Below are 12,904 nucleotides of genomic sequence, written 5' to 3'. Positions count from 1 at the left end.
TATCCTCAGGAGATTTTATAATGTAATTGGATCACTTTAACTTAACACTACTTGAATTGATCACACTCACTCTACATAATTCAAACTACTGTAGTAATTAGAAACTTCTCCTAAAACTGGTTCTCTTAAAACTGACCAGATAGTCAACCTTTTTTTCAGTGTAACTAGACTCAGTTAGGGAAAATGCCTCTTCCCCCCAGCCAGTCCAGCAAAAAAGTCTATCAAGACAACTAAAGTCTAGCCAACCACGAGTACTTGATAAGACCTACTGTCAGATACAGGATGAAATTGAAATCTGATACAGAGTCAATTGTTTACGTGATCAACAAACAGGTTAGAACAAGCCAAAGCAAACTTGACCGCTAAACAAGAAGAGTCAAAACCAGAATAGCACGCACACAACAATAAAACCTCGGCACCATCATTAGTGATGCATTGGAATGCTTCACAAGGAATGTTTCACAAGGAACACAGGTTTGAAGTGTGTATATGTAGTAAGCTAGTAATATGGGAACAGGTGTATGTGATTAGAAATCTGGGGTGTGAGAGCAAGGTCATGTGACAGATCATGTGATAAGTTTTGTAGTTGCTGTAATTGATGTATGGTGCGGTCCTGATAATGACAACAGTAATTATAGGCAACACTGGGCACTGCATTCCAAATCGATATCAGTTTCAAACAGAATTTTACTAAACACCCTCTGGCTGTCCACATATACACAAAAAACTACCATGACAGAATCAAGTTGCAGAAAGACTCCACACTATCTGATCTAGTCTCAGACTGGGAAAGATTTCCCTCAGGTAAACTTTACCATCCCACTTCAGTCCTGCTCAACAAGATCAACAGTAATCACTCTTCCTTCCTTCCTCTCTCTCTCTCTCTCTCTCTCCTGCTTCCCTCCATCCTCTGCAGCTCTATCTGACCCATGAGGAATGGAGTGATGGATAAATGGATGTCAGACAGGGGGATGGGTTGTTTAAATTTTAACCGTTCCATCTAGTGCTTTCCTTCTCTGCTTTTAGTCTCTTATGTCCCACAAACCTCTTTATTTCTGTCTCCATCTTTCTTTGTTTCTTTTCTTATTGACAATTGCAGCATCTCAGCCATTCTGTCCACCTACCTCTCTAATGTGACGATTAGTCTTCTAACTTCTTTCCAATCGTTTACAGCTTTGTTGTTCTTTCTCATTGGACATTAATGTGTAAACAGGGATAAAAACAGCGTTGGACCACTAAAAGTGTACAATAGAGCAATACATTTCATACACAGACATTAGATAAACACTCTCTTAGCTGTAATACAGTGTTTTCCTCAAAGGGTGATAAATGTTGGACCCCGTCCTACCATAACGAGACACAAAAATGGCTTCAGATCCTAATGGGGTCTTGTGCAAACTGTGCCAAAAGACATAACTGAACATCATAGATGGTTGCTGTGTGTTGAGCCTACAAAAAAAGCATCTCTCATATAGAAAATTAAATTCCCAAACAACTGGTATAAGTGGTAGTAGAATTTGGATTTTAATTAGAATTGCATAGGTAGCCAATTACGCTAATGATTAAGAATGAATAGATAATCCCCATCGAAAACACAGGGTTTCCCCTGCCTTGTCCCCTAAGTCCCCTTGGATAGGCTCCAAGCTCTCTGCGAAGCGGTAGAGAAAATGGATGACTGGATGGAAGTTTTTGTGAGGTGATTGTGTGTTTGTGCTAAACTTTACTGTATTTTTCTGTTTTGTCACTGTTTTCACATATTCTGATTCTGGAAATATTAGCATCCGTTTGAGCCAGTTCATTTTCAGAGTAAAAAATGGCTTCTACCAGCAACCAGACTGCATGCTTCCTTCATGCGCATAGTACAACAGGTGGCATGGTTTGGAAAAGATTAGCACACAACACAGCATCAGCACAAGTTGCTTTGTGTCACACAAAAATATAAGAACCAATTGGTGTGGTTTGTGTAAACAAGCGTCATATGAAAAATGCAAAAGTCAATAGGCAGAAGAGTTCCTTTTCTTGCTACTGGATCAGTGAAGTAAAGAGTAAAAAGTTATATTAACAGCCTATTCAACCTGCATGTCCGCCAGGCAACTGTGAATGAAAAAGGGATAGCCAGGATTCATAATCTGCTTGTCCCAGGCACCTGGGCTAGTGATTTGTCCACTTAGACTAAAGTAGAGCCCTAGGAGTGGAAATGCCATTATAAACTTCACAGAGACAACCAAAGTTAAACAAGTTACACAAGTTTTAATGCACCAGCCATTTCAACCTTCCCAGTTTGAACCCTCAAAGCAAATAAAAACTCAAAATTGGATGTGGGACATTTGCATTTAACAAACTAGCTGGACAGATATGTTAATGCACAGCCTGAGCTGCACAGGCAAACTGAGAATTAGCACTTGTTTCTCACATTAGGAGAAAGATGCAATGGAGAGATACTTATGATGTCACACACTGACAGGCCAAAAAAAGGATAAATAAACAGGCGTTGTATGGCTGAACGCTGTTGTACCACTGCATCGGCATGGCGCGGCCGCGATTCAGACACAAAAATGGAACCAAAGAATTCAAAGAGCGCTCTCTGCATTCTGGAATCGTTTCCATGGCTCCCCACAATTGACAGAAGATTGAAGGGTTTAGTGGGAAAATGGGGCATTTGTGTGTCGTACTGAATGTAGTAATGATTGCAGTTAAAGAGTGGTGGTGGTGGTGGTGGAGGTGAGGGGGGGAACCAGGGTGAGCATCCAGCTCGAGAGAGCCCCCATTAGGTGAAAGCTGAATAGACTGATAAGCTTAAAATCACGAAATATACTTCTACTGCACTTTCATTGAACACAAATTGAAATCAAAAAGGAACATTGTTACGTGTTAGATTATGTCATCAGCAATCATCAATATTGATCACAGAAATCAAAATGCAATGCTTACTTCTAAACATCTTTTGAATTTTGACTATCACCATCTATTTGGTAGTGTGGAAAAAAACAACATTAACCTGTAAGTGCAGTCCTTCGCACAGGGTTGCCAGGATTTGGGTTTTTACACCTAATTGCACTTGTATTGTGGGTGGAAAAAGCAAGCCTGTGGGTGGTATTTTTTGGACTAGTCTAAGCAGCTTGTAGCCAACAAATCAAATTATTAAAATGAAATCTAATCAGTTTCTACAAACATAGGATATAAGAAGAAGAGATAAATAAATAAAGAGAAAGTGTAAATGCAGACAGCGTATCCGTGACGTACAAGAAGCATTTCTTCTATAAGCTGTATTGAAATGTTTGGGAGAAACAAAGGGGGATTATAGATTGAATAATGGCCTACCAGGTGATAATAAAAATATGTGTGCACACCATGGTGAACTTGTTTGCCATACAAAGACTGAGACAAAGAAGAAAAATGTTAGTTCCTTTCCAATACCCAACTTTATTTTGGACTAGTTTGAGGTCTTTTGTGCAGTTTTTAGAAGTAGTTGTGCTGTAAATTTACTAACAACTGCCTCCACATGACTCTAGACTATAGGAGAAAATGGATAAATCTAAAACCCTAAAGGGTTCTTTGGTTCCTTAAAATGTCTATGCAGAAATCTCCAACAGAGGGTTCCCCTATCAGAGACTTCTTCAGGATGTTAGGACCATTAATCATACAAACAACTGTAAAGAACCATTTTTTTCTAAGAGATTACCAGTTTACTCTAACTGTTATGTTTTTTATGTTTTGGGGGAACTCCTGCTTTTTACAACACAAACCCAGATGAATAAAACAACCAGTCGTACATAATTGCCCACAGAAATGCTGTATTATTGTAACTATGTCACATTATGAAGAAAAATGCAATATTATTTCCACGTCATGTATACAAAAGAAATGGGCTGATGTAGAAGCTGATGTGGAAGGATGTGGAAGCTAGGCTTCAAAAACCATAATCTATGATGTGTATGTTATTATGAAAATGGTATAAGAATGATGCTTGTATAATACAACACAGTATGGTAACATTCATCTTTGTCAAAAACAAAAAGAAAACTCTTTCTTTCCCATTCTCTTTTCCCAGTGGTGAGGGTGGATGGAGGGGCTCAGTCGGGCTCTCCGCCATCACAGGCATGAAGGGAGCTTCTGAAGGAGGTGACACCATCAAGCAGATGAAGGAGAAGAAGTTCCAGTGAGAGCAAAGTGGTGGGAAGAGAGAGGAGGAAAGTGGCATGCTGTTCTGGTGGTTATTAGCTAACTGTGACCATCAGCTCCTAATAAACCCAGTATGGACATTTCCCCGATGCACTGGGTCCTGTGAGCTTGGAGATCAGATGTTTTGGGCCACAATCTTCACTTCTACAGAAATGCCATCATATTATCCACATGCCCCAAGGTCAACACTTTACAGGCTGAAACCCAGTTCAGATCATACCAGCAGCTGTCATCTGTAATGACACTTTGATCTAAATTGGGCTTCATATAGCACTGATATCTAACAAAACAGCTCATTTAACACCATCACCCAAATCTAAATGGCCTTATAGCATTCCTCAGTGTATTATCAATGATGTATATGCCAAAATATATGTATGTAAACCATGCATTTGTTCCCCTAACAAACTAATCCATATAGGTAGTCAACTCAAACCAACTGAAGATCACCAACCCAAGTAAAGCCACTTCATGTTTTAAAGACACTCTTAGAGCTAAGAAAGCAGGTCTGTTTTTCAGACTGATTGCAGCCGTTGCCTCCTGCTCCTGATGATCTGATCCCACCAAACTTTCAGATGAATAAGAGATCTAAATCCGGACCTATGACCCATATAGGCCGTATATGGACTCCACAAGAATGCCTCAATCGCACTAACCTCCTTTGTTTGGTTTTTGAGTCTTTATTCTTAATATTCTTTATATTCTTGACCCCTGGCAAGAAAAAAGCATGTCTTTGAGGTGTTGGTCAGATTCCTTCCTTCAAAGTAGTGTATAGAGATGTGAAAGGTTGCCCTTTAAAGTCCAGGCCTGTTAGTGGTGCTGTTTTCACCCCTAATGGTGGTTTGTGAAGTGAAGCTAATTCTGTATCAGTGAGTGTAGGCGACATCTTGAAAAGGTGACATTTACTGACCTTTACGTTTGTAATGACTCACATCTATACTTAGCACGCTCTCTCTCTCTCTCTCGCTCCCTCTCTCTCTAAGCAGCTATCTTTTTCTGACATACCCACATACAATCTTCATTTCCTCCACACATACATACTGTAAGTGCATTGTATTCCCTCCGCTATTACCTCACTTCCACCCAGGTTTATGTTACAATGCTGAGTTGTATGGTTCTCGTTTCACTAAGAGCAAACTATAGCGGGCCAGTTGGATGCAATCCTGCAATTCTGCACATCAGAGGGAGTCGGCTTAATACATCACTGTTGTAATTCCCAGGCTCAATATTCAGTGATTCATCTTCAGACTTCTGTTCGCCATTTACCTCTCTCAATTTCACCCCATGGCTGACTAAATCAGCTTTGAGAACCGTGGGTAAATGATTCATGCCGTGGTTGGTGAGTGGGCCACATGTGGTAAACTGGGGTCCATTAGATGCTCTAATGTGGTTGCGCTCCATAGCCAGCTCAGCATCATTGGACTGTGAGTGGTTATGACTGGCTGTAAGTGCTGTATCACTGTGCTGGTGGTAATGCCGTTAAAAAAAATTACTTCTAACCAGCACCCTTAAAGGTTCTTCAGGTTCTTTGTCCCTTTTGGGTTCCCCTCAAATGTTCTATGTAGAACCCTGCAACAGAAGGTTTCTACATTAGGTTTTATGTAGAACCCTGTCTACATAGTGTTTTCCTATCAGACAAATTCCAATCAGACTAACTGTCTAATTGGTGGACTGATTATAATTAAAAAACTACTAGGCAATCACAGCAAAGAAAGTGAGCAGAGTATCTCGCTTACTCTTCTTCTTCAAGTGCACTGATGAATTGCTGGTTCATGTTATAGTTGTATAGTGCCACCTTGTGTGTGGATGTCCAAAACAGCTAATTTAATTTCATGTGAACTCTAACAATAGTTTAGCAGTCTGTGAGTGGGTGAGTGAATAAAAATGTCTACACATACTATCAAATTGCTTCAAGTTGACCTGGGGGTGCATCAATAACATACAGGAAAGGAAGAGTTCTCATCAAGAATGAGCGGTGTGAAAGTGGGCAAACACTCACAACTCACATACCATCCACACACCACAACAGAACAACCAAAACCAACCAATGTTACCCCCCCTCCCCCAGGATTACATCCTTCCTCCATTACCCTAATGAGCGGTAGCGGCATAGACATGCATTGAGCACATCAACACACAAACACACACACACACACACACATATAATTTTACTGTGTCTACTGCATGGCTTTGTAGTTTACTCCACAGTCCAGAATGGGAGCTTGTAATCTAACGCATCACTCTCAGGTCATTGGGCACAAACTGAGGAATGGCGGTGGGATTCAAACTGCAATAAATAACCACTGTAGTATTGATCAAACTTTGTTTAATGAGCACAGTATTGACACTTTTTTCTATTTTACTCAGGCTTATCTAATGTAAATAGCTGACATTAAAAGTACTGCATACTGAATCGACTGTACATTTACTTATTTCTGTAGCACTGGGCTTGGAGCAGCTGAAAGATGCCTTCATGGTCGGATGTTAGTTGGACAGAACCTGGTGTGTACCATTGCCTTATAGCTTTACTCCTTTGTTTTGCTTCATTTGGCTAATACGAGCTTTGGCTTTGCGTGATAAGCTGAAGTCGGTGTTCACCTCCTGTCTGGCAGAGCAATAGAGAGTGTGTTGTTGCGCATTATAGTTCAGAGCCGTCCTCCTCACTCAGCTGGGTGCTTTCCATTAAATCATTCTATGGAGCGTATCATTGGCCTCTGCAGCTAGCCGCTGTGTTGGAGTTTAATGCGTTTTTATGGGTCCATTGCCTCACGCGTGGAGCTCTACTCCACAGTTTTGCTGAAAGCACTCACAGGTGAAAAAGAAAGACAAGTCGCTTTATTGTTTTTTCCCCTCTTGATTGATTTTTCTGTGAACACATAAGGCAACAGAGGACAGCTGTCATCTTTGCATGAACAGAGAAATGAAAGAGAAGCTCTAATTTTTCCAGGACATGATGTTCCTTCAGTTTAGTCTCCAGAGTACTGATATTTTCATACCATTAAAAAGGAATACAAGTGATTAAGTGGATAAGAAAGTGTTCCTAGAATCATAGTACAGTGAATAGAAGCTAACATGGATTTTCCACTATGAATTGCTCCAAGTGTACAATGAAGCACTTCTATATTCAGCATCTCAGCGTACAGTCTTCACTCAATAACCAGCTTTTACTTCCATTTATCACCCAAGGATGAGTATAGAATGTACACAAGCCTAGTGATTAATATTCATATGCAAAATGTGTTGCGCTAGCTAACTTTGTCCTATCCTGTGTTCAGTTCTATTTTTATCCAGTCCTGTTCTTTTATAGCAAACATGGTTTCGTTTCTTGATAGAATTACCTTTTCAGAGCAGAATTTTATAAAGACAGTTTACTTTTGTAGCACTTAAACTGATTGAATTAGTACACTCAAAGAGTATCCAGCACCATAAAGTGCCTGTGGACTATGTCAGGTGTCTTTGAGCTACATTCATAAAGTTCAATTTTGCATCGCTTTGCTCTACTTTTTTTTTTTTTTTTCCTTTATGTCTGGTCTGTATAAAATGTAAGTTGTATGTATGCTTTCTACATTTAATTGGGTCTTTAGTCAAGAGAAGATGGTCATGAAGGTTAAAGAACATTACATCATTATCCAAATAAATTTCATCCGGGTTATAGTTTAACAGAAGTGGGCTTGAACATTCACAAGCTACACATGCTATATATTCTTAGTATCATGAAGTAAAATGCAGAACCTATCATCTACTGTCACGTTTCTGTGTTATTATTATATCATTCTATGCATTTACAGAATAATACAACAATGATTTAACAAAGAAATCTTGACTATGGGTACTGCATATCAAATCAGTGGCAAGTGACAATACTTGATGTGAGTTTGTGTTCGGAAAGCCAAATCTATGGACACATCCCTTGAAACCCTGCCCTGCTTTAGATGGACACAGAGACACTCTTAAGAGGCAAGATGCTTAGATGAAGATGTCAAGGGTGATTCTCAAGGGGGAATTCACTCTATTAGTCTCTGCTCCCTTAATGGGGATGAATGTTAATTGTACTTAGCCCATATTCTCCAATGCATTGTGTAAATGTGACAAATTTCACATAGTTGTTATGACAGTACACTTATGTAAATGACAAAGGAAACAAATTAGTTATCTAATAGAATAAAACCAAATATGATTGCTCCTGTCTCATCTGATTCTTCTTTTATTTCCACTCAGTAATGAAACTATAGAAATATTTGGCCATTCATTTAGGCTGAACAGATAAGCTTTGCTACAGATTAGATCGACATTAGACACCAATGATTCATGATTACTTAAATGAAATAAAGGAAAACAATTCACTGTTAATATAGAATACATCCACCATCACAATCATTCTTTTCCAATGTACACATGTACAGTGAAAGGCAGAAATATTATGATGACAATTCATTCAAAATTTTGGTTCTCAAAGTGCTGATATATACTTACAATATTTAGAGAAATGAGAGAAGGAAACAGTCAGGCTGTTTACAGCATACAGATGAACTGTCCCTTTGAATGAGCATATTAGCGTAATTTGATATGTCCCTAATAGATTCTACATACAGCCCTGCAACAGCGAATTCCATATTAAAGACAGTTCTAAGTAGAACTATCAAATATAATCAATAACATCAAAGTTACAAGTATGAGCTAACGCCCCTTACCCATTAACTATCCAAAGTTAAAAGCAAAATCATTCTATGCTGATTTAAGCATCTAACTCCAAAGTTACAAGTAGAAACTAAAACCCTCAATTATGCAACATTTCAAGTAGAAGGTAAGAACCCTCAAAACTATCCAAAGTATAAACCAAGAACCCCTAACTATCCGATGTTTTAAGAGGAAACTAAGAACTTGTAACTATCCAAACTTCCAAAGTGAAACTGAGAATGAGAATCTACCCAAATTTGTATACAAATATACAATAAAAATAATGAATATCCAATGTTGTAAGCAAACGCAAAGAACTTACCTAACTAACCAAACTAACCAAAGTTTCAAGGAGAAGCTCAGAATCCTTAACTAACCAAAGTTTCATGTAGAAATTAAGAACCTTTAGCTAGCCAGTGTTTCAAGTAGATGCTACCCTTAACGAACCATAGTTTCAGAAAGAAACTAAGAATTCTTATCTACACCCATTTCTGTATAAACCTAAGAACCCTTAGCTATCCAATGTTGCAATTAGCAACTAAAACCCCTTAATTATCCAAAGTTTCATGTAGACACTAAGAACACTTAGCCAGTTAAAGTTTCAATAACAGCTAAGCACTCTTAGCTATCCATGGATTCATGTAGAAATGTAAAACCCTTAACTATGCAAAATTCCAAATGGAAGTTAACAACTCTTAACTACCCCAATTTATACATGGAAAATAAGAACCTTTAATTATTCAAAATTATCAAAAATTCTAAGCAATAGCTAAGAACATCTAACTATTCAAAGTTCCAAGTAAAACATAAAAACTCTTTAACTTTCCAAAGTTCTCAGCAGAAGCCATGAATTCATATTTAACTACTGTTTCAAGCAGACACTAAGAACCCTTAACTAGCCCAAAACCCTTGAGGAACCATCTAGCACAATGAGGAGAAGTTACAACAAAAATTGCTTAAACAAGCAGATTTTTTTTTTCTCTCTAAACAGTGAATAAGCCACAAATTAGCACTTCCCAGACAACAATATGGCATAAAATCCCACACAATATGTGGTAACCAGTATTGCTGACATCAACCATACACAAACCGTTAACTGTTATAGTAAATAAACCTTGTCCATGAGCGAAAGCTATTGGCAGTTGAATTGCTACTTGGTATTGCTGTAGTGTGTGAGAAGCGTGGGAAACAGGGACTGGATGAGGACCAACATCCCACTCTGAGACTAAGGGCTTTTGAAGAGAAAGGAGCACTAACATGAAAATATTCTTGTAATATCAGCTTCCAAATCCAATTCTCAGCCAGTGTACACTAATGCAAATATGCCATAAGTTTTTCCTCTTAAAACAATATGGGCTGAGGTTCAAATTTCTCCCCTTCAAAATCCAGGGCATTCTGAAAACCAGCATGCAAAGGATCATAAAGAGCCTGTGATAGATTTTACAAGTTTGAAGTTGTTATAATGACTTGATTGGACATCAGTTGATCAGTGGGAAGCTAATATTTATTTCAGTCATTGTCAATCAAAGACACAATTAAAGAAAAAGAAAAACAAGAATAGAATAATCTGTCTTGAAACACAGTGTCATGACAGAATGAAAATCACTTTGATTATGACTGGCCAACCAGTCATTGGCCTTAATTGCCAAACCTGATTTTCTCTGTAGGGGATATAAGAACTGTTTTCAATTCTTTTAGGAAAGTCGGAGTAGGTAAAGAAAAAAAAAAAGACCACAGAGTACTGCTGGGGGAAGTATTTGCCAAACCACATAGCAAAACACATCCATATGCTTCATTAGAACTTGGCCCCTGACCCACTGCAATCCATGCGCCACTTAGTTTCTTATAGATCTGCCCAATAAAAGTGCACTTTTATTACACATCCATTTAAAAAAGTCACCTATTTCACCAAGAGCTTCAAAAAAAAAGAAAGAAAGAAACTCATAAGTGCCTTCACTTTATGGCTCTGAGAAGGTAAAGAAGCATCCACACGTCCAGTGCGGCTATTACCGACTGCCGATCTCCCAAATGTAAGTGTTTAATTTTAACCACACACACACACACACACACACACACACACACACACACACACACACACATGCACATTCCTAAAGCAAGCGCTATCCTGAAAGTTTAGGAAAAATCCACTCAGATCCAGATGTGAATCAGTCGGTTGGCACACAAAAGATAAGCTGTCACAGTCTGTGTCTTCAATTAAATTACGCAGGCAAACTAAACATCGCAGCAAAATGGAATTGCTAATCAAATAATAAGCCCTTCATCAAGCTAATCAGCTGAAACAGTGCGACAGTGGGTGGTGCACGGAGATGGGAAGATAAAAAGCAGTTGTCAAAAGGGTCATTTCTGGCGTAAAATTGAACCTTAATGGGTAAATGATGCCACTGCTACAGCTGTGCACATGCATCTGATTACCAAAAAATACAGAAACACACTGAGTGAGACACAAGCAGAGAACAGAGAGGGGAAACCCTTGTGTTTTTCAAGCTAACCTCTATCTACCACATCGATAATACATGTGCAATTACCACATTTTAAGAATGGAAAACCTGTTTACTCCAATCTCACTTATAATGAAAATGAAAGGGCATCTCCAGAGTTCTGTCAACAATCTTGTGTGTGAATCATGGATTTTTGTTGAAATGATCAGTCAGAGGTATTTGTAAAGTTATCTCTAAAATCTAGATAACAGACAGGTAGTGCTGCCGCTTTACAGCTCCAGGGTCCTCGGTTTAACCCTGAGATTGGATTGCTGCCTGTGTGAAGTTCTGAATGTTTTCCTTTTGTGGGTTTCCTCTGGGATGTCTGGCTTCTTCCCTTCTCCGAAAAAAAAAAAAAAAAAAAAAAAAAAAAAAACATCCCAGGAGATGCAAATTGCCCTTATGTGTTAATGAATATGTGTGGGTGCATAATGCCCTGTGATCCAATCTGTATTCCCTCCTCATGGCCAGGGTTCCTGGGATTGGCTCCGGATGAATTCTGACCCTGATCAGAATAAAGTGATTACTGTAGATGAATGAGTGAATCTGGATCATTCATATTTTTTGGAATGTTTACATTCGTTTATATGCATGGTCAGCATTGCTCACAGTAACTATGGATTTTGCCTTAGGGTCATTCCATTTCAAGTGGTCCAATACAGGTTGCTCAACCATTTTTAATTTTCCTAATTTTGTGGTGTTGTTTCCTCTGTAATAAGGAGAAACAATACCATAGCTCTGTTGACAAATGACAGTATCCATTTGTAAAACACCCAACTGAACACTGTAATTCCATATTTGGATAAAATCTATTCACGCATACCAACTCTACACCTGTACCAACATGATAGTTCAGGCTTCTTCAAATCTGGCCCTCGAGGTCCACTGTCCTGCAGAGTTTAGCTCGAACCTTAAGCAAACACCTGAAGAAGCTAACCAAGGTCTTCAGGATTAGTAGAAAATTACAGGCAAGTACGTTTGGAGGTTGAAGCTAAACTCTGCAGATTTGAAGGACCCTGTGATAGATCATGCTTCACTGTTGCCAATATCAAATGTAGTACCATTTTAGACCTCATTGAGAAGCACAAGCTACTGTTTGTCAATCATAAACATAATTATTGTAAAACACTGTTCATTTTTATTTGTTCTGCTTATATTACATCAGTTCATTTCTCAAAATGCATAAATAAATTAGGCTTTTCCCCAGATTTCTACTAGCCAAACAGTGTAACCAGTGGAATCTCAAACTCACAATTTTTACAACAGAATGCTACTATGAAGGACTTTTCAGATGCGTGTCTGGTCCCCCACCAGAGATATTCAACCCAAAAGTGAGGGAAAATGAACAAATATCGCAGATTGTGACCCCCGTAAAAAATAAGAGAAGTCTCAAACCTGAACATGTTCTGCATGTACACTATACTTACCTAGGTACCCCATAAAAAATGAAACCCTTCTCATTATAAATTGACCCTAAAAGTGGAACAGTGAACAATCTTGAGCATTACCATTGGACTTAAGTTCTAAGTCTAAGAAATATGTATGTG

The 12,904-nt window shown here is 38.6% G+C and overlaps 1 protein-coding gene across 1 annotated transcript in view; it reads left to right on the top strand.

Moving 5' to 3' along the window:
• The window catches only part of ngfra (nerve growth factor receptor a (TNFR superfamily, member 16)), a 46,997-nt gene extending 40,770 nt beyond the window's left edge, over positions 1–6,227 (top strand). Inside the window, exon 6 of the mRNA XM_053614266.1 lies at positions 4,052–6,227. Coding sequence (XP_053470241.1) covers positions 4,052–4,104 — 53 coding nt within the window. The 3' untranslated portion in view covers positions 4,105–6,227. The remainder of the gene's footprint in view (positions 1–4,051) is intronic.
• The last annotated feature ends 6,677 nt before the right edge of the window (positions 6,228–12,904 follow it).

Source organism: Ictalurus furcatus, chromosome 2, assembly GCF_023375685.1.
Source record: "Ictalurus furcatus strain D&B chromosome 2, Billie_1.0, whole genome shotgun sequence".
Classification (NCBI taxonomy): domain Eukaryota; kingdom Metazoa; phylum Chordata; class Actinopteri; order Siluriformes; family Ictaluridae; genus Ictalurus; species Ictalurus furcatus.
Note: the sequence above shows the minus strand (reverse complement) of the source record. Positions and strands in the feature narration are given on the sequence as shown.